The 21,526-nt window shown below is 38.4% G+C and overlaps 3 protein-coding genes and 1 long non-coding RNA gene across 7 annotated transcripts; 1 reads left to right on the top strand and 3 right to left on the bottom strand.

Moving 5' to 3' along the window:
* Nucleotides 1-173: 173 nt before the first annotated feature.
* LOC126857069 (smoothelin-like protein 2) lies at nt 174-1,174 on the bottom strand. Its single transcript, XM_050606169.1, has 4 exons — nt 1,077-1,174; nt 762-885; nt 439-590; nt 174-297 (listed from the first exon to the last, which is right to left on the bottom strand). Exons 1-4 carry the CDS (start codon nt 1,172-1,174, stop codon nt 174-176), a joined length of 498 nt encoding a protein of 165 aa, XP_050462126.1.
* On the bottom strand, nt 1,077-16,650 carry LOC126855256 (uncharacterized). Of its 3 annotated transcripts, XR_007688213.1 has the most exons (5): nt 16,495-16,650; nt 13,841-13,882; nt 12,110-12,400; nt 3,802-8,100; nt 1,077-1,152 (listed from the first exon to the last, which is right to left on the bottom strand). XR_007688213.1 is itself a non-coding variant. In XM_050602731.1 (4 exons), the coding sequence occupies exons 2-4, from the start codon at nt 13,854-13,856 to the stop codon at nt 3,944-3,946; spliced, it is 4,464 nt and encodes a 1,487-aa protein (XP_050458688.1). In that variant the 5' UTR covers nt 13,857-13,882; nt 16,495-16,650; the 3' UTR covers nt 2,886-3,943. The 3 variants fall into 3 exon arrangements, 1 of the variants encoding a protein (XP_050458688.1); XM_050602731.1 differs by lacking the exon at nt 1,077-1,152 and having other exon boundaries at nt 2,886-8,100; XR_007688215.1 differs by lacking the exons at nt 1,077-1,152; nt 3,802-8,100 and having other exon boundaries at nt 12,252-12,400; nt 13,714-13,882; nt 16,495-16,620.
* A 57-nt stretch (nt 16,651-16,707) lies between these two features.
* LOC126855573 (uncharacterized) lies at nt 16,708-18,544 on the bottom strand. Of its 2 annotated transcripts, none has more exons than XR_007688258.1 (3): nt 18,441-18,544; nt 17,776-17,889; nt 16,708-16,903 (listed from the first exon to the last, which is right to left on the bottom strand). It is a non-coding gene; the product is annotated as an uncharacterized LOC126855573 (long non-coding RNA). The 2 variants fall into 2 exon arrangements; XR_007688257.1 differs by having other exon boundaries at nt 16,708-16,900.
* A 31-nt stretch (nt 18,545-18,575) lies between these two features.
* LOC126855408 (dual oxidase maturation factor 1) lies at nt 18,576-21,508 on the top strand. Its single transcript, XM_050603030.1, has 8 exons — nt 18,576-18,719; nt 19,115-19,313; nt 19,421-19,478; nt 19,992-20,126; nt 20,284-20,503; nt 20,602-20,813; nt 20,881-21,076; nt 21,160-21,508. The coding sequence occupies exons 2-8, from the start codon at nt 19,149-19,151 to the stop codon at nt 21,338-21,340; spliced, it is 1,167 nt and encodes a 388-aa protein (XP_050458987.1). The 5' UTR covers nt 18,576-18,719; nt 19,115-19,148; the 3' UTR covers nt 21,341-21,508.
* Nucleotides 21,509-21,526: the final 18 nt, after the last annotated feature.

Raw genomic sequence — 21,526 nt, 5'->3', positions numbered from 1 at the left:
TCTGAAATTCTACGCTTACTACCTTAAATTTGATTCGCATCTGGTTGCAGGAACATCAATTTTACCATATAAACCACATACGAATTAAATGGATAACATTGTTCTACAAAAATAGCGGTCAACATGTTCTATCTTGGTATTAAATGGAATTGTGCTGTGCTGCGTTTTTAAAATTAGTCCTCATCTTTAAAGCGACGATAGATGGATTGAACGTATGTGAAGACGCACTTCCAATCCGGTCGTTGCATCATCACCATATCTTCGACATCAAGTAATGGCGCGATTCCAGCGACTTCGCTGCGAAAGAAAACAAACGAATTCTTGGCAAATTAAAGACAAAATGTTATGACAAATGCTTAAATAATATCGAAAATTGTTTAGACAAAAACGATGGCGATAATGTCGAAACTCGAAGAAAAATTCGAAATTATTTCTTACTCGGCCTTCGTGAAAGCAAGTTCAAAGTTTTTCCTGCGATTCTCCGGACGTAGAGAATTGTAATCAAAAGCGTCCGGTCTAAAGTGATGAATTAACGCGCAAAATGCTAAGCCGTTATTCCAGCTTGTCGAAAAGTTATCGAGCTGCACATTCTAAAATATAGAAAAGAAATTAAATGAATATATGTATATAATCCAATAACGCATTAATTTTTCAGAGCGTATATTTTTTCTTAAAGATACATCGCTTATAATGTCTGTGTTATAGGGAATATTTGTACATCGATTCGATAAGTATCTCACATATACGAATAAGATATTTACCTCGTACTCTTTGGTTTTTGACCGACACCATGCCAACAGCCGTTCTTTAATTTGCACAGCATTGTCTCGTACAGTTGGTTCGGTAAATTTGAATCGAAATTCGGTCGCTGGTGATTTTACAGGACTAAATAAAAAAAAAATTACAATAAAATAAGAGACATATATCTACATATAAGTTAATAAAATTAGAACATCTTTTTTCAAATTGTTTTAGCAACAATAGATTCGCCTCCTTGATAATTTCCTTCACACTGGATCATCCATGTGATTATTAATTATATCGTCTCATTTATATATTCGATTGTTTATTCTCACCTTGACGATAAAGGGGCGCTGTTCTGCCTATCGAGCTGACGAAACTTGGCGAACGGCGACAGCGGTTTTTTCGGGACTGAAAAATGAATGGGATACATTGTAGAACTACATCGAGGAGCGCTTTAAAAGCGCACAATATGTTAGACTTGTGCCGAGATGCATAAAATTTGACCGAAATGTTAATCTCTATATCTATTTTAATTGCCTGTAATTGAATCCTGATACATGTCAAAGGCGTAAACAGGTAAATTATTAGAAAACTGGATCTAGCAAAATCTTTCATTTCTCACTCTCGCCGCATGCCTTCAACGCGCGCGGGCGACATGCATTAATTGTCTTACAAACAAATTAAATTTTAGTACAAAAAAAAAAAACAGGTTTGATAATCGTGAAGAACGTATATATGTGCGTCTCTACATAAATATTAATTTTCCAAGTAATTCTTAGTAACTCTGGCCAAAGAAACTATTTTTTTATGGATCAGATTATAAAATGGATAATAACAGAATCGATTTTTTTGTCGATTGATGCCACACATGCACGAGTAGATAGGTACTCGTGCGCGTATACACACGCACACACACGCACTTGTACCCACGGGGACTTGTCACGAGGTGTGGCGGCAAGTACGGGGTAGATTTACTAATAAAAATTTGCGTTTACATAAAAATTTAAATTTCGCTATTTTTTATAATATGCATAAGAATCCTAAATAAGAAAGAAAAAATACTTAAGAATATTACTTTAAGTATCACTTCTATTTTCAAAAATATATATAATTTTATTCTGAGAATTCTTTAACACATCTATTAGTGGTGAATCTGTTTGGTAATTAAAATTTTGTAAAGTATCATAGAGATTGTTACTCTCCTAATTGACTTTTAATCTTTAATTACATTTTTCAAATAAATTAGTAGAATATTAAAGTTAAATAAATTTATATTTCTTTGTGCATGAAAATAGATGATTTTGTTTGCGCGAATACACATAGTAAGATTGTCTCTGTGCTAACTCAATATAAAAAAAATGTCTTCTGTAGAAAAATGTCCATTCTCAAAGACAATTTAAATGTAATATATTACTATAATGCGAAATATGTATACACGGTTGTATTGTGCAATATTAAATCATATTATTATGTAATATTGATCATTATCTTAAACTATATTATTTGGCAAGCATTGCAAAGTATTTCACAAATATAAAATATAAAGAATCTTAAATTATACTATAACTCACAATATATGCGTGTGTATGTACGTGTGTGTGTGTAAAAATAAATGTGTTGTAATATTGCATGTCGTAAAATACATTGCGTTCAAGTAGTGAAGAATCGTATATCCGGTTTTCATCTCCGAATATCCGTATTCGGGGAGCATTTCCGAGAGATTGAGCGTTAATTGAGCCACCACAGCCATCGCTATGCTCCGCTACGTACCAACACTCGGCACTCGTACACTACGATAATGTACACTCTTACACACACTCTATACACAGCAGTGCAAACTGTACGCTACTGCGTAATAAAGGATCAACAAAAATAAGGGCTGTGACTCACTGCTTTATTCAGGGATTGGCATGGATCCTGTAGCGACTCTCAAAGTCCGTCCGCGGGACGTGCGCGTCGCGAGATTTCGAGTTAAAAAAAAAATAATAAAAGAAATGAGGCACACCCGAAATGCGCTCGTGTCGACGACGTCACGTGCGTCACGCGCGTGACTGTTAAATATGTAGATTTTGCATGCCTCGCGTAACTATGTAATGCGCATCAAGCACGAATAACGGCGGAATCGATGCATTACGGTGCTCTCTCTTTAACTTTCTCTCTTTTTATTTTTTGCTAGTTAGAGAAGACTTTGTACAACAGCTTTGTTTCTTGACGCACTGATATTTCCACACGTGTCAGACTATTTTGGTCGAGAAGAACGAAGAAGATAACATCGGCGTATGATGATGGTCGTTGCATCGATCTGCACTACCGTCTCTCGTAATGGACGAAGACCATATTATGAGTGTCGATTCCGCACGAAATATGCTTCTTCTTCGTAGATAACTAGCTATATAGTTCTACATCACGAAACACATTCCTGTTCTTCAGAAAAAACGGCTTCTAATCTGCGTTAAGTCCATCATCTCGTGATGATCGTGCGAAGAGAGAGCTTCAAATGTCAGATGTAGAGTAATTTCCGCGAAAACAGAGAATTATGTGTGTACAGTCAATTAGACCGTAGAATCAGGTCTAGAATTAAGCCCATATAATCGCGCGCTAACGAAACTATGCTCTTTCAGCTTCTTTATCTTTCTCTTCAATTATCTTTTTTCTCTACAATTAACTATCAAAAATGATTTAATTTATAGATTCTAATAAAATACGTGGCGCATTTTACATAAAATGCGCTCAGATAATACTGAATTTATTTTTATAAAAAGAAAAGAATATTTTAATTTCATTAAATAATTCGATCAAAGTAAACTCGGAAGGAAACAGAAGTCTAGTTAAATCATAATTAATTTCAAATCTATGTTTACGGGAACAAATTTTCCTTTCAGAAGAAAATAAGCAACCAACAACAATCTATGTAAAATTTCTAATTTAAATAGTCTGATTAGAATTAACTAACAAACGACACAATGCGTTATCTAAAATTACAGCAGTCAGTTGGGTAAAATCACAGTTTAGCGATCTATATCGTTATGCAGCGAGCAAGATTAACAGCGATCGTACAAATGTCTTTATCATCATATGTTCAGCGCGGCGCAGACTTGCTTCAAGAATTTAAAAGTCTTGGACGGACGTCACTTTTGTCGCAATCAATCTCTCACGTACATAACGCGAAAGATTCACGACATGGACGAGGAAGGGCCGATCAGAAGCGATGATCGTCGTTTTTGGTAGCCTCTTCAAAGATGTCATCAAACACTTTGTCCACTTCAGCGCTGTTGAGATTTATCGCGGGAATTTGCGGCGCAGAAATCAACAAGCGCAGACTCCCGTCGGATATTCCTGGCATGGTGCGACTCCTGGACAGAGCGATCGGACCCTTCGTCGTCGAATCGCGCGACGAGAAACGCCTATTCTTCGAGTCCCTCATCTCCGCAGTGTTGTCGTTCGTGGTCGGATTGTCGAAGTACCTACGTATCTTGTCCTCCATTCTCTTCACGTTGATCGAGGACGAGGACGCCTCGTATTGCTTCTTCATCTTGAAGGACGACGGCGACTTTGGCTTTGTCGGCGGTTTCGGGAGATAGGACGCGCCTCGGTTGAGAGGCTGCGGTGAACCGTCGATCTGCGACGGACGCGGCGAGCCTTTGGAGAGAGCCAGCTGATGCCACGATTCGGACTTGGACAGGACGATGGATCTGGATGGTTTATTGGCGCAAGATACCAGATATTCATCGCTCGGATCCATTGCGCCGTTCGGAATCGGCGAGCGTTCCTTTCGCTCTGTCTCCGGTTTCGGCAGCTCGTACTGTCCTCTAAGCGCGGTGACGCGATTCGTCGGACCGAATGTTGAGGACGGCGCTACCGACAACAAACCACCGGTGACCATCGGTGGATATTTCGGTCTCTTCGGTTCTGGTTTCTTTGATAATTCCGGCTTCTTCGACGATTCCAATTTTCTTGGCGGTTCCAACCTTCTCGGTGGCTCCAATCTTCTCGGCAATTCCAGTTTTTTCGGCACTTCGGGCGGGAGACATTTTGGCTGATTAAAAGTATTCAGAAGCGGATTAAAATCGCTGGATTGATTAAAGTTGTCAGACTGATTCACGTGATGATCATCATTTAGCATCACACGCTCATTCTGCAGCCGACGGACCAGACTTTGTTGAAGCATATTGTGCCGGCGTATCTCATCCTCGGTCGTGATGATCTTGTTGTCGATCGGACGCGATCGGAGTTGCAAGGACGATGAAGGAGTGGGTGTTGTGCTAGTTTCCGGCTCGGATCGCAACTCCGGAATGTCCGTGGATGCGACGGTTGCAATCGCGCAGGTATATCGTGTGATAACACCCGTGTCCGCGCTGATGTCCTGATTTTGGATATTCTGTTCCTCTGGCAAAACGCCGTTCGTATACGAGAAATCTTCCTCGACGATCTCACGCGATGTCACGTTCGGCATTTGATTCTCTTGGAACGGCTCTACATTGGATTCAACGTAAGGCGGATAATCTTGTATTCGCGATCGATTATCCATCACTGGTTTAGACAAGAGACTATCTTCATGTTGCGGATTTGTGTGGAAGATTTGCTCGCGTTGTTCTGGCGATTGATAACCAAAAATTGTTGGAAAAGGAAGTTTCTCCATCGGGTCGGGTGTACGAACAGTGTCTTCCTCGACGATATCGTACACGTTCTTGTTCACCAACGGCAAAGTTTTGTTTTTTGGAATATCGTCAACTATGATACGATAATTTCGATTGTGATCCAGGACGAAATGCTTCGAATCCTCAGCGGGACGATATCTCGAATCCAATATCGTGTCATCGCATTGAGGCATTGCCCATTGTTCCTTGAACTCTATTTCAGGCTGGTCACAAGTCTGGACAGACGCGTTGTTGCACGTGGATGGCAGGCCAGTTGAGACTCTAGGAATCACCCGAAACACGCGTGCCTCCTCCAGATGATGATCGCCATGGACGCCCGTCTGAACAGCCACAGACGAGCTACCTCTTAGCGTCGCATTTCCAGTAAATCCATTTCCGGTTGAGTTCTTATTGTCGCGCACCGCGACTGGCTCGAAAGTATTCTTCTCGCTGCGATGGTCGAACTTGTCCCGATCTGTTCGTTCCTCGATCGCGACACGACGCGGCTCGTTCGGGCGATACTGCGATTCTTTCTCGGGATACATTCTAAAAGAAATCTTTCCGTCCACTACACCGACTTTCTCGCTTGACGGCGCAACGTGTTCGTTGAGCTTGCAACGGGACTCCTCATTGTTTCGCGATGTCTTGGATTCTGGAATACCGGTGTTCTTGCCGACGAAGGGCGCGAATTGCTTGCAGAAGAGCCGATAATCGAGCCGTCCGTTCTCGGTGACTGTGTTGTTCGACTTTCCCTCGATCTGCCTATCCGTATGCTCGAGCCATGGTGGTCGCGGGAAGGAGGATCTCTGGGAGTCTTCCTTTGCGTTGAACCTCGCCGGAGGCTGCGACTGACAAACGTTGCTGTCTCGATCAAACATAATCCTAGCCTTCTCGCGTAAGGTGTTTCCGGGCGGTGGCGCGTTGTCCCTCTGATAGTGATAGCCAGGCGGAGACTTTGGCCTCTGCGTCTTCTCGATCTTCCGAAATAGCGACGAGGGTGCGTGTCTGAAGCCCGCGTCCACTTTCGACACGTTCGCGAATGGGAAACCATTGTGCGCTTTATCGCTGATTGGTGTCTTCTTGTTCATTGTCTGAGGAGGCGCGATCGGGAAGCGTTTTGCTGATTGCGGTTTAGGGGACAGTTTATTTTCCATCTCGTTCGCGGGGGACGGTTTATCGAAGGCGGTCTTGATGTTCGAAAACCGACTATTCCAGTTCTCGTTCGTCAATGACGACATATCTGTCGTTTTGGTGTACCCGAAAGACTTGATGAAACCGGGCGCGGCGTTGTACGCCTGCGACTCGTTGTTCCGGTTGATCAGGGCGAGGAACTTTTTATCGTTCTCCGTTTTGGGATGGAACGATGGTATAGCAAGATTAGACGTGTTCGCGGTGATCTTGTCGCTGACGTTGATGGGACGTCGTAGTAGAACGCAACCGGGATTGTCGAGTCTCTCGGCCTGTAGTTTCAGGTAGCTTGGTATGTCAACGGTGTTTGCGCGCTTGATTTTCGACTTTTTTACCGTAAATTTGTTGTTATTATTATTGTTGTTGTTGTTGCACTTGTTTCCGCTGATCAATTCCGCGCGTTGCCGAAGCACTGCCGCAAGTTTCGTCACTTGACTCTGCTCCTCACTCGCTTTTCTGATTGCGGTTTCTTCGTCGTCGCTCTCTTTTTCCTGATAACTATCTACGCTGCCCCGACGTCGAGTCTGATGCAGATTCAATTCACCGTTTATCGTGTCCGGCCGATCTGCGTAAGCGATCTGCGCCGGAATCAGCGAGCGATATGCACTGGTATCCTCACGAGAATCTTTGTTCTTGTCACGCAAAGACTGTCGCTGATTAATCACGTCTTTTGTGTACTTGTCGTGGATCTCCTCCACGTGTCTATCGTTACTCGTCGCGTTACGTGACGCGGGCAGCAACGATTCCCGTCGTCGAGCCGATACTTGGTCGTTTAGTCTTGCTAGATCGGCGCTGCTCTCCTCCAGTTGCTTCCTTGCATGCGCGATTTCTTCGGCGGAGACGCCGATGGTATGTCTGACAGCGCGACGCCTTCGTTCGGGCAACGCGGCAATACCACTCTGCGCTCCAATCGACTTGCCGTTCTCGTCGCCCTCCGTTTCCGCCTTCTCTTTTTCTTCCGGCACTTGCAGTCGCGACAACAAACTGGACACTAGTCGCAGGAGATGAAGCTTGCTCGTAGGATCTGACACTCCACCGTGCTTGGCGAGCGTGGCAACGTCCGTGCGTTCTAGGGTCTCGCGCAAACGCGAGAGCGCAGTCTGGATGTCCGACAGCAGCAGATCCTCCAGGAACTTGAGTTCGTCCTTCTTCGGCTCGTCTTCGTGGCTGTCGAGCAACGCCTGCTCCAAGGAACGGCGCGCGCGGGTACGCTCGGGGCCGCTACCCTCGGATTCGGCGAGCGACGTCGCCGCCGGCTCGTCGCCGCTGTCTCGTCGGCAACCCGACGTCAGGGACAGCTCGAGCGCCTCGCGCAGACGTTCTACCAGTATCGGCAATGAATTCCACTCACCGACTGCTACGCCGGGACCGCTGCCAACGCGACGACACTGCTGTCCGCTGCTACCGTCGTTGGTGATGGTCGCCGATGGTATCCCAACCCTCGGTTCGCTCGATTCTGCCTGTCCTGCGGCTAACGCTGGACCTGGCACGCCGTCGTCCGACGACGCGCTTCTCGTGACGGCCGCCAGCTCTGTTGAAGAAGAACAGATCAGATGTTGGTTTAGAAAATTATATTGATCTTATATATTTATTTTATTTTTTAATTATTTAATTTTTTATTAGAGTCTTATAATTTGTACATATCTTATCTGAGTAAGTTAAGATATATCGAAGGTATATATATATTAGTTTTTCAAATATTCTATTATAGATTACTTGATTTGATCGGATTTTTATTGACTGAATTATTTTATCTTTTTTCGCATTTTTTATTTTTTATAATTCATGAGATCTTTGCTAATGCATCGTTAAAGGCAATCATATTCAGGAACTAGATTTCAGAAATAAATTTCTCATAATTTCCAAGATATATATAAAATTATCAAATTATTATAATATGTATCAAAATAATGGAAAAATAGAAAGATTATTGATCTCATATAAGATAAAGTGAAAAAAGAATATTTAATAAATTAGTTAATTATTTTTTAAATATAAAATTTTAAATATAAAATTATAAATTATTTGCAATTAATAGAAAAGTAATTTTATAGCATTAAAATAAAATTACACTTTTATACAATTCGGAGAAAGCATACCTACTATATTTTCTGACTGAACGGAGAAAATGTATCAGCGTCAAAATATTGCTTTGATAGCAGAAGAAAATTTACTGCTTCTCTACCAAAACGATCGCTATTTTTAATTCACGATTGAAAAGTCCGAGCATAAATCTTGACAAGTGGTGCTTATCTTTCTCTCTCTCTCTCTCTCTCTCGCGAAGACTGAGATATATTCAATTACTCGCATCTATTGTTTAAAAACATTCGCGTATCTTGTTTTTTGAAATTATTTCACGATGATTTATTACTTGACGAGAGCACATTCGTCTCTTTCACGAAAGATTTTCGAAGCATTTAATATTTATTTTTGAAAGCACCTGTCTTACTTGTCACTCGCTTTATACTCGGATCATTGTATCGCGTTGAGATATATTGCGTAGAAATAGTGATACAATTACTTCACAAAATATATATAAAAACGATATTAATAGCAAAGCACGAAGCTAGAATAATTAATACTTTGGATAATTAAAAGAAATACTATTTTTCTATCAAAACAATCGGCTTTAATTCACGATAGATGCGCTCGACTCTAAATCCCTTTGACAAGTAGTATTTTTTCCAAACAGCCCGAGTTAAAAACCAAATTACAGCACATAATTTTCGCACATAATTTAGCACCGATACTCGTTAACTCGTTTCGCGCTCGCTTATCGTCGCCTCGAGGAGGCACGCGTTCTCCAAACGTGCGCTTCGCACGTCCGATCAACTCGAAATATCTCTCTTCCGCACGTCAACGTGTCGCGCGTTTTAAGACACGCGCGAGGAGATGCGCGGGACGCGAAAAGAGCAGTTTGTTAGAAGCATTGTAAAACAACCGGTTTCCGCTCGTCGCGCGAATTCGCTTCGCTTGGCGCGCGCGTGCACGCGTAACTTCAACGCGACTCGGGACGGTACTCGACTGTATCGCAGACACGGATTGATGTCCTCCTCTCTCGGGAGAGCGACGAGTTCCGATCGCTATTCGCAACTGACAGTAGAACACATATTTTTACCAGCGTGTATCTCTCGTGCCGCTGCGCGATTTTTTCGCGAGCGGAAGAGAAAGATGAGAAGAGTTAGAGCGCGGCGCGAAGAGAGAGCCGAGAGGCGAGAGGAGCGCGAGAGAAGCTGACCGGCTTCGGAGGCTATCGCGCGCGCACACGCTCGCTTTATTTAAAACAACGCACGGGGATCCTCTTCGCGGGGATTTATTTTCGGTCGCTCGTTCGACGCCTGCCGCAGCTGCTCGCGAAGCGAAGCGTGGCGAGGCGAGGCGAGGAGCGAAACTACCCGCGCGCACAAAGCGAAGTCCGCCCCGAAAATTGCACTCGCGTTTCTTTATCCTTGTTAGCGCGTGCACCATCTCTTACAACAGCTTATTATACATAGCTGAGCATCGCCAGCTGTCATTCATTACATCGCGATCTAATGCAATTTCGTGTTTCATTTCCTTCTCATTCTTATTTTTGGAAATGAAAGCGCATGAGAATAATAATAATGATAACATAATAATGATAACAAAGTGAAGTAGAGGAAAGTTAGGCTGAAAAATTCAGAAGTAATGATGCGTAACGGTTTCTTTTTCTTGCTCATATTAATGGTGGTTGAAAGCGAAGTCATGCGCTTGTATAGAAAGCTGATTAAAAATTGAGAATATAAAACAAATAGAGTCACGTGATGTGCATTATGGCAGATGAACGCGCACAGATACATAACATTGGACGCACCCCAATTGCCGTGTCCTACATTGCTATCGCTCCCATTCCTCTCTCCGGATGAAAAAATTTACACATCGTACCTTTCTCTTTGTAGATTATTATAGATACAATGAATCAATTAAAATGACAGAAATGATAGTTTTCTTTTCTTCTCAAAAATGATTTTACTTTTATGAAAGAATCAGTAACGTTTACGTGCGTTTCGCGAATAATATGCACTTTCTCGTTTTGCTTATCTAAAAGAATTTGCATTGAATTATTCAAAATTGTAATAAAAAATTTCTACTTTATATATATTCTAAACACATTATGTTTCAATCTGCAATGTTCTTTTTTATTGTCTCTGTGCCAATTTTACTGCACTCTTTTTCTTTTTTTTCTACTCGTTTATTCTTTTTCATCTCAAGCTACGATTACTATTTATCTCTTTGTTCCTGTTAACAATTTTATTTTTAATTGTTTTTATGATATATCATAACATTTCATATTTCAAGAATTTACATCAAACATTTCGTTCATAGCATCAAGTAATTATGCAGGGTGTCTCCAAATGACAGATTCTTGAGATCATTTGGAAACAATTTTTCTTCCGTGTAAATGTCATGAAACATCAATAATTTTCGAGTTATAAACAATTAAAAAAAAGGATTTTTTGCAAAATTAAACTTTATGGAGAGTTAAAAGATTACTAAAACTACAAGTTTGCTAAAATTTTTTCTCGGTTAAATTTAGATAGAATTTACTTTAATAGAATTTTAATTTAAGATTTATATTCAGAGACACATAGTAGCGAAAATTGAAAATTAAAAAAAAAAATGATGACCTCGATCGACATTATCGTTGAAAAAAAAATCGTCTCCAAATGATCTCGAACATCTGTCGTCAGCAGGTGGTGCGGTGACCCTGGAACACCCTGTATATAGCCGTGAGAGCGTGAGATTTGTAAATAACGCGGGAACTTCTGTGTACCGCGACCGAAATAGTTCGCGTAAGAAGGTTTAGATTTCCTTGAAACATGCCACGCGAGAAACGCAGATCGCTGTATATTCGCAGCGAGCTATCTCGCTGACGTCGCTATTCAAATAAACGCCGCGAAACGTCTATGCGAATAATGGCAGTGCTAACGCAAACACGTCGACGACTTGGTGAGCAACGACGATTGGTTCCGACAAGCGCGATGGTAAACACGACGGTAAACGCCGTAAATTTTCGCGCGACTTATTTAATAGAATTTCTATTCCGGAGCCGCGAGATGTTGCAGAAACGCCAATCTTAATAGATCAACGGGTAGATTTTCGACCTTTGAATTCGATTGGGATTAATTTTATCTCAACTGTATTTTGTCGAATTGAAAATAGAGAGCTTTTTGCGAGATTTAAAGCGTGATCACGTAGCAAAATTTTATTACTTATTTAATCTCAAAAGTAGCCGCGCGCTTTAACTATTCTACGGTTTTTAATTTCAAGTTTTATTTTTCTCAAATTTATATAAAAAATATGTAAAAGTATTATATAAAAAAATATTATGTAAAAATATTATATAAAAAATTCTCCTTCTAACAAAATATTTCCAGAAAGAAGATATCAAAACATAATGGCGATCCGATCAAATTAAATTTCTTAGAAATCAGAGTTTCTTGCCTGCTATTTTAACGATGCACTTTCTCTGCGCAATCGTAAAAATCTCCAAATATTACAAACGTAAGCAACACACCAACCTGAATCCGACGTTTCTTCTTTTTGCGTTTCTTCGCGACTCGATGCCTCCGTTTCTACTTCTTCCTTAACTTCCTCTTGTTCTTTCTCCTTAACTTCTTCCTTGACTTCTTCTTGTACAATCTCCGTAACTTCTTCTCGCTCCTCTTTTTCGGATTCCTTCGTGGACAATCTTTCCAATAATTCTGGACTATTCGATTCTTCTGTTAAGCTTGCTATTTCCTCTCTGTTGCTAGTCTCCTCTTCCGTTGTCTCTTCCTGAGTATCATCTTGTTCCGACACGTCCTGCGGATCTGCAAAGGCAAGATGATTGAAGGTGATAATCCATCAACGCAAGTGTATTAAACAATATGTTAATAGAAAAGAGAAGAGAAGCAATCATTCGCAGTAAAAGTAGAAATATTTTTTTGTTTTGATAATGAGTGAGTGCGATGATGCTTGAAAAATTATACAGGCTTTGATGTGTTGATTGCCAAACTTTATGTATCATAAAATAGAATGCTTAAAGAGTCTTCCTGGTTTGAGGCTCTGAAAATAGGGCGATTTTTTTGAGAATTTTTTTAAAGAAAAATATATTAACTCTAAACTTTGTACGTTTATTAAATAATATTTCAAATACATTCTGAATTTTTTTTCAAACAAAATATTTGTTTCAAAATTATAATAAGCTAGAATAAAAAGAATATTGAAAAATAAAAAAATTTTAGCATCTCTAAAAAAAATTTCATTTTTCATCAAAAAAGGTTGATTAGTTTTGTAAGTCGCAAAATTTGAATTTTGCAAATATCGATTTAATTATAATTCACAATAACCACACTTAAGAATCTTTTTGGTTTTTTTTTTAATTTTGAGCGATTATAATGACCAAAATCATGTTTGCCACAAATAACAATTTTTGTTAAACACTCTTGTTGGACTACTATAACTTTGAAACAAACAAATATTTTTGCTTGATAAAAATTCAAGATGTACTTGAAATGTTATTTAATAAACGCTTAAAGTTTAGAATTAATATGTTTTATACTTTTCTTTAAAAAAATTCTTCGAATCGCCTTCATTTTGAAAGCGTCAAACTAAGAATACTTCTTAATGTTGCCTGTTTAAGGCAAGTTGATATCTTTTTCATGTCACTTTAATTTCTGTGTAAATATATCATCAAAAATTACAAAATTTCAAATTAGCTAAAGATATGGTGACCTGTTATTATGAGCGTTTTAATAATCTAACTTCTAGAGCGTCTCATATTCTGTGAGTCGAAGAAAAAAATTTTAAAGCGATGAGAGAAGAATGTGCTTTGAATTGGCATTTTTTAAATTTCAATTTCTGTCGAGGAGAAAAGAACAAAAGTGATGCTTATTATTTTTGGCCGCTTTGCAGAGCTACGTAAAGATCGATGACTCGGCGAACGCTTCTTGTTAATAAACAGCGGCGAATGCAAACGGCGTTACATCGCGGAAATGCGATGGGAAATGTAAACTGTTCGCACCCCAGCCGAGGCAGTAGACAGAGGTACGTTTTCAGAGTGCTGTTCGTCCAGAATCTTTGGTTAATAACGCTCTGCATATTGTTACACATCATACTGATTGATCATATTGTTGAACATTACATTTTTGCGCGCATACGCTGAATTACGCTCGTTCCCACGTGACTTCTTCCCGACTGACACTCGTTTATCTATCTACGATGATACTCAAGCAACACGATCGTGACGGAGCTCCTAAAGAGGCCCTCACCTTCTATTCCCGACATTTCGGCACGCCGCTTCGACTGGACGCCTAGAAAAATAAATATTATATATGTAATTTTCCACTTTTCTTTCAACAAAATAATTCTTTTTAAAATAAAAACATTTTTATCAAGTAATTATTTTTTTTTTTTCAATGTTAAAGGCACAGAGCATTCTGTTTGTTTCTCCAATATTCTAAATTTGAATGAGTTTAAGAATATGATCTGCTAAAATATGTAATTTAACTTGAATATGGAATGATCTTATAAAAATTGCTTCACAAAATCATAATTCGTAGACTTTTTAATATAAAAGAAATTATTTGTGATAAAAAATTTGTTAATTTTATGTTTAATTGAGATTACAGACTGCGATCACGTGTCGAAACATTGAATTCCAAATCTGACGCGATACGCAGTTGGATCAAACGTCGCGATGTTCCTAGATTTGTCGATAGACAGATCTACTTTGTCATCGATGATGGCAGTGGCAGAGAAGAGGGAAGCGGATGCTAAGCGTGCCGATATACGGCTTGTCTTAACAAAGTACCGTCGCCGGCAGCCTTTCGTGGCTTTGAGGGCCGTTTTCGCGCGAAAATAGCTCTGACCCGTTTTCGTGATACGTTCGAAAATTAGGAAGAAGAAATCTAGACGCATGCACGGCGCGCAACAGCGTTGATTTGCACGCGGGACGACCATGATAGGTAGGCGGTAGTGGCGAACGCGCGATGCCACGAGGTCGCGCTTTATAAATAGGCCGGGCGAGTTGCAGCGTAGGTAGATGCCTACAAATGCCTCCCTCTCGAGAAAGTGTGTTCGCATTTTTGTTCGCGGTGATTCCCCGTCAAAATTGCGACGCGTAGACTCGATGAATAGAATCGATCGGTCGAAAGTGTCGGAAATAAATTTCGTTCGCCCACTCATCTCCATTCGCTTTTACTTCCCCTCATCATTTACTTTGTCGATTCTATGAATTGTTGGAAGAGAAGAAGAGGGGAACAATTAAAAAATCTCTTACAATAGTGTGATTTAATACTCTTCTTTTTAAAAAATTGTGAAAAGTAATCAAAAGTTAATCTCTTCTTAATTTTTTAAAACTAATTTTTCTAGGTGTTTGATAAAAATAAATTAAATTACTGTTGTATTGGATTGCTTTTAGTACTCCTAATTTGATGGAGTTTTCATGAAAAGAGAGATGTTTAAAAGATGCTTTAAGATTTCGGCTACTTTTTTAAACCCTTCTCGGATATTTTTCAAATTTCTTTTTTGTTTAAAAGCAGATCAAGTGATTTATTTTTTTTATCTGTAGCCCATTACCTTTCCTAAATAGAAATAAACAACTTGCTGCTTGACTTGATAGCTTCATGTACTTGTGGGACAACATTTTCTTCCAGAGATCAAAAATGTTTAACTGCAATTTTTGATTTATCTCTCCCGTCTTATTACCATGCGTCCCGATCGTGACTTTTAGTAAATGATACCACGTGGCAGCATGCCAAGGATCACTTCGCCATTCTGTTAGTCTTGAGGCTCGCCGAGTCACGATGACGATTTCGTCGAATTTTCGCTTCGTCGATGGTCACGTATTTTCGGATACAAAGTAGGAATGCGAAGTTTCCAAAGAATGCAGTTTACGTCTCACAACAATTGTAATAAAGTTATAACAAAAGATCCTTTGACAAAAGTTAAGCGGAACTCGTATGAAAAGAACGCATTTGAAATTATTTTAAAATAGCACGAAATATCCATTAAATCCGTCCTAATTATATATTTGGAATTATGTCGATATATATAGCAATCACAGTCGTAAATAATAACTTTGTAGGAAATTTATCTTAATCTTTTTCTCTCTTGTGCGCATTAAAAATAAAGGAAAATAATATTGTCGTGTGTGACATGATTTTAAAAATTATGAAAATATATATGTATACATATACATATATATCTTTTTATAAATAAATTTTATAAAAATGATTATTATTTCGTTAACAATATAATAACACAATAAAAATAACGTTTACGGATAACAAACTGTAATACAAAACTATTGAAATACACAACTATTTTTTTATCAAATTTAAAGCACAAAATCAGTGTTTCGATAATGATTTCACTTTTCCTATAAGAAAGGCATGCATTATAGTTAATCATTTTGAAATTTTCTGAGATACTTATGCGTATCATTGAATATTTTTATAATAATAATAATAATATTATAATATTATAATAATAAAAATTAGCATAATTAAAACTGATCTACATATATGTCTGTCAGTTTTTATAATTATAGTATTGTTTCACTATTGTTGCAAAATATTAATATCTTGATTAATTATCATACATCTTTTTGTTTTTCTTTATCTTTTCTATATAATAGATTCTAAATTTATGTGCGACTAAAACTCATTTCAAAAATAGAAAAATTCTCAAAATTTAATGTATTTCAAAAAAAGTCCTCGACAAAGAAATATGCCTAGAAATTTATCATGTACGACATTTTACATAACAATCTTCAATAAATCTTCGATATATATTATGTATACACATATACAATCTAAAAATATCGTCACGATGAGCCGGATATTGTCTCGAAAGGGTTACGGATTCGATTGACGGAAAATGCGAAATCCGAAGGAAACTGCCGAAAGGGCTGAAGTTTTACCTTTAAGGATCGGAGGACCAGCGTCGGCAGTAGGTAGGAGTGGCCCACAAGCCTTCGGGAGACTGCGTCCGTCTCGCCACCGTCAAACTCTCGCCGTTCCGATGGTTATTGCTGGCCGACGGCGGTAGTGGCGACGGTGCGCCGCGCTGGATGATGCTTCGCTATCAACGCCGTCGTTAAAAGCATAGCGTCACCGGGCCCAAATTAGCCGGCCCGAAATAGCGGAATTATTGGCGACGGCGCGCATAGCCGGCTTGGACTCGACACACCACGGTATCCGGTCGCGGAGAACGAGCGAGAGAATGCTTCCGCTACCGGTATATACGGCTCGATCACCTGGCATCGATTCGGAGGACATCCTCGATGTTTTTTTTTTTTTTTTGTGTTCGAAGAGAGTGCGTTATCTCTGCTTTTAGAAAAGAGGAAATATACTCGCTACAAAAAGTGCCACGTGGAAATTTCTTAATCTCGATCAGAGAAATTGTTATCGTTTACGATTACGGTAACAATAAATAAATTGACTGAAATGTGATAGAGTTTAAATTAAAACTCTTTATACTGCGATTGTGAATAGATAAATAAGCAATTACGAATACAAACATCTGTTCAGTGTTATAAAAAGACTCATATTTTCATTATCTAGTCTTCTAAAATTTTTAATGTATTATTGTTTATAGAAATTTTTATGTGAAATGGTAGATAAACATTTTTGGATTATTGTTAAAAATTTCTTGCCTATGAAAAAGAATTATGATGCATTGTAATTATTCTTCCTACAAATATGATAAATATGATAAAATATTTACAGAAATAATCTTAAGCATTATTTAATTATATCTTGTAGCATCTGTTTAAATATTATTTAAGTGTAAAAATATATATTATTTAAATAATTTTCTAATTGTTATATAGCATTAATTTATGCTTATACACTTAAAAGATACTTTTTCGTTTACTTAAATTTTTCTAGATTATATGTATAATAATAAAATGCGTTTGCACCTATTAATTATATGTTGAAATAAAGCATTTATAAAGAGAGCTCACTTATGAATAAATCAAATTTTCACTTTTGCAAGTTAATCAAAATCTTTTGCAAGTTAATTAAAATTTAAATTAAAGGTTAATTAAAATAATATTTATATGTATAATAGACTTTTAATTTTATTTTTATAATTGAAAACCAAATTGTTAGTTCACAATATTCAAGCAACAGTCCAAATTATTATAGATTTAATTAGTAGAAACTTTGAAAGTTTTCGTTCGCTACCTGTCACATACCATGAAATTTATTTCGTTTGCCGGCATCGATGTCACTCGCATGCCATTCTGCATACCATACAATCCGTACACGCTTGTCACGTCATCATCTTCTTGTGTCGTCATACCGAATTGCTGGTGACTCATCAAATAAAAAAAAAGATATAGAATATAGAGCATAGTAACGTATCAAGAATATATCTCGCTTAATCTTAGACTGATTTTTAATCTCAATTATTAATCAATTATAGATAGATTATTATTGATTGAATTAGATTTCTCTCTCAAAGCTAAGTATCTAAAAATATCATATTTTTTTAATTAATATCAAGTAAATTATTTTAACAGAATTTTTATTTAAGACTTATTATTAGTTATAAAAATGTGATGTTAAAGAGATTAAAACATGTTGAATCTTTTTTGACATTTTCGTCGAAGAAATTTCATCTCTATAAACTCTACCATTAATCGCTGATAAATGTTTATATAAAATAAATATGATATATTGGCGTATTTTTACTGAAAAGTCAATTATCTAGCATATTTCATATTCTTTTCATTCATAAACTGCGTATAGCCTACGTAAATAGCAAAAGTCGATTTAAAGCAATCAGTAAAAGAATTGGATCAGCTGATCCGACTCAGACTTCTGACTTTCTCGTTGAATTGCTCTCTGTCTTTCTCACCTTTCTCTCTCGTTCTCTCCCGCCGATCACCATCGCCGATGACAGCCCCACTAGTATTCTCTCTGTCTCTCTTTCTCACTGAGGCATAAGGTCGTCTGTGTCCGTTAGTGGAAACCGCTTTCCAAGCAAAGCCTATTAACGTACGTGGGCCCCAGTATTCTCACCGCCTCCGGATCTTAACGTTGCGCGGTGCGCGAGCACGCTTTTGCCGAATTTTGTTAATTAATTTCGGCAACTTCGATCTTGAGCGCTGACAGCTTATCGGTAATTTCTTTAAAGGTAAGGTCCTGCAAAATTAAAGACATAAATATCAAGGTTAGCGCGGAAGACACGCTCTCTTTTGTGCCGCAATGGCCGCGATCTCGCTTATCGGAACAATCCTGTTCAAATCTTTATTTCAAGTTTGAATCTTTATTTCATCTACAGTGGCATGTACAAAAATAAAAGATGGTACTTCCTGAATAATACAAGAATCGGAAAGACGTCTAAAAATATTCCAATAAGAATAAGATGAAGCATTTGAAAGAATACAAAGCGTTTTAAAAATCTTCAAATTTTTAATCAATATTCTATTTTTGAAAATATTTAAAAATATTATCAATTTGATTGTAATCTAATTTGTTTCTTCAAAAATGACGATCGTAATATAAAATTTTTGCTTTCAATTATCTTAGATTCCGGTGAACCGGAATCAACTAATTAAGGAAGATGAAGGGATGGTTCGACGCCTTTCGCAGCGATGGTGGTCCGACGCTCTACAGCTACAGCAATCGCACACCCGTGACAGGTGATGTGCCCCTGGTCATCGTATTCGTCATATTCGGTACCCTGTTCATGGCGTTCCTAGTCATATTCCCGGGTGTCAGGAAAGAGGTGAGCAGTCTTTCCACTTGTTCGTCGTGTCAGATCCTAGATCGTAGACCGACGGTTAAGCAAATTACTAGTTATGGCCGTGTAAATCTGATGTTTCTCCGCCGCAGCGGTTAACCACTTTTCTCACGATTACCATGAGCCTCTTCGTGGGTGCGACGATTCAAGGTTCGTGCACTTTGTCTACTTTCCAAGTTGAAAGGCCTTGACTGTCAGTGGCGTAACTAACGGAGCTCGTATCACTAAGAGCTCAGCGAGGTCTAAAAAAAAAGGAGGGAAAAAAAGGAGGTAAAGAAGGGAATTAAGAAGATAAACAAAAAAATAAATGTTTCAAAGTCGTCATCTGCATATTTAGCAGTTATACTATTTATTTATATTTTATTTTTTCACGTGTATAGTTTTTCTCTATTATTGTTATCAGATGTATAAGTTCGAGAAAGTAAAGAACAAAATAAAACTCGATATTGTTTAAAGTTGTTTAAAAAATCGAATATTAGTTACGCCACTGTGTGGGCTCGTAGTTTCATCACGTATTTAACTTGCCAGAGATATTTCTTCGATTGTGTCGAGTAAAATTCTAATATTAGAAAAAAATTACGAAGTCGAGACTATTGATAGAGATGCTAATAAATGTAGCGAGTAAAAAAATAATCATTGCGTTCTCTGTGTGTACACATGTAGTGGCGCAATACGGTTCATCCTGGCATACGAGCTCTGCCACCATTGTTAGTTCCTACAGCGCTTTCTCCAGGCACAAGGCGATGGCCGATATCGGCGGTTACATCGGCTTAATGCATATAAATATAACATACAAGTGTAAGTTTCAATGGGAATTCAGTGAGAATAATCTTGGATATCTCTTGTGTCAATTTTTTACAAACCATGTTTTTCAAAATATTGAACTACATGTGGCAAATTTAAATTCAATTTATAATCTACATCTATTTGCATTTACCGAGTCTTATCTTTGCAGTATTGCCAGAAAGCGAGCAAACGAACGGCGATGTCGAATACAATGAACGCTTCTGGTGGAGGAGTTCAGGCGAGATGACCAGCGCCTTCAAGCAGGCCCTTTATCAGGGTGCGCCATTTCCTATCGTCTCTCTGGCGGAGTACTTTAGCCTCCATCAGGAGGGCTTCTCCTGGGGCTCGCGATATCGCGAAGCTGGATATTATGCTTCGATAATGCTATGGTATTATATTCCCGATGATGAAGTACTTTCGCGTCTAAGAATCTTTTTCTAAACTAAAATAAATTTAATAAACTAAAATAAACAAATCTTTCTTGCAGGACCTCCTTCGCTTCGTGGCTGATGATGAACTTGTTGCTCATGGTAGTCCCGCGATACGGAGCATACGGCATGATTTTCACAGGCCTGTGTATGCTGCTAACAAACTTAATTTACACGGCTCTTCTACCATGCGAGCCTTTGATAGCTCATATAGACGGCTCGATCCTCTCCTTCAATCTTGGTTGGAATTATTGGCTGGTGGTATCAGCTGGTTCGTGAAATATTTGATTGTAACTGCTATGTGTGAGGATATATTATCACAATATTTTCTTTTATAGGTGCCGCATGCCTTTTGGCAGGACTCGTGATAACGGCTATAGATATGATCTTTCCTCATCAATTTTCGACTATACTCGAAGTCGACTACGACACGCCGTATGATAGGCATGTCATTATAGAGGAAAGCTTCGACACACGCAATGTTAGGCGGAAAGTTCCCAAGATCGAGGATTCGTTCGGCGATCGAATAATGAGGTGATTTGCGATTAAATTAATTGATTCAATTCATTAAATTATTCCCCTCCTAATTGCACGCTATAATTATGAAAATATTTCAGTCAATTGTCGTCCAAACTTCAGAATAGACACAATGCTAAAGAAGACACCGAGGGTGTTATTAATCGAGGATACACGTCGCATGAGCCATCCGAATTCCAGCAAGAAATCGGCGATGAGCCTAATAGAAGTAATTGGTCGTATCCCTTCCCACCCGCCTCGCGCAGAACCATAAACGGCTGATGTATTTTTCGATTATTTCAGATACAATTCATCGACTTTCTAAAATGCCATTAAATGTTTCAATCTATTTTATGTGTAACATATTTAAAAAAATAATATTATTTATAATAAAAAAATAAATACTGACTTTTTTTTTGAAAAACTTACAAAGGATCATCCAAAGAAAATTCGTATTACAAATGTAAA

Source organism: Cataglyphis hispanica, chromosome 2 (assembly GCF_021464435.1).
Source record: "Cataglyphis hispanica isolate Lineage 1 chromosome 2, ULB_Chis1_1.0, whole genome shotgun sequence".
NCBI lineage: Eukaryota > Metazoa > Arthropoda > Insecta > Hymenoptera > Formicidae > Cataglyphis > Cataglyphis hispanica.
The sequence above is the reverse complement of the archived record's forward strand: the minus strand, read 5'-3'. Positions and strand labels throughout refer to the sequence as shown.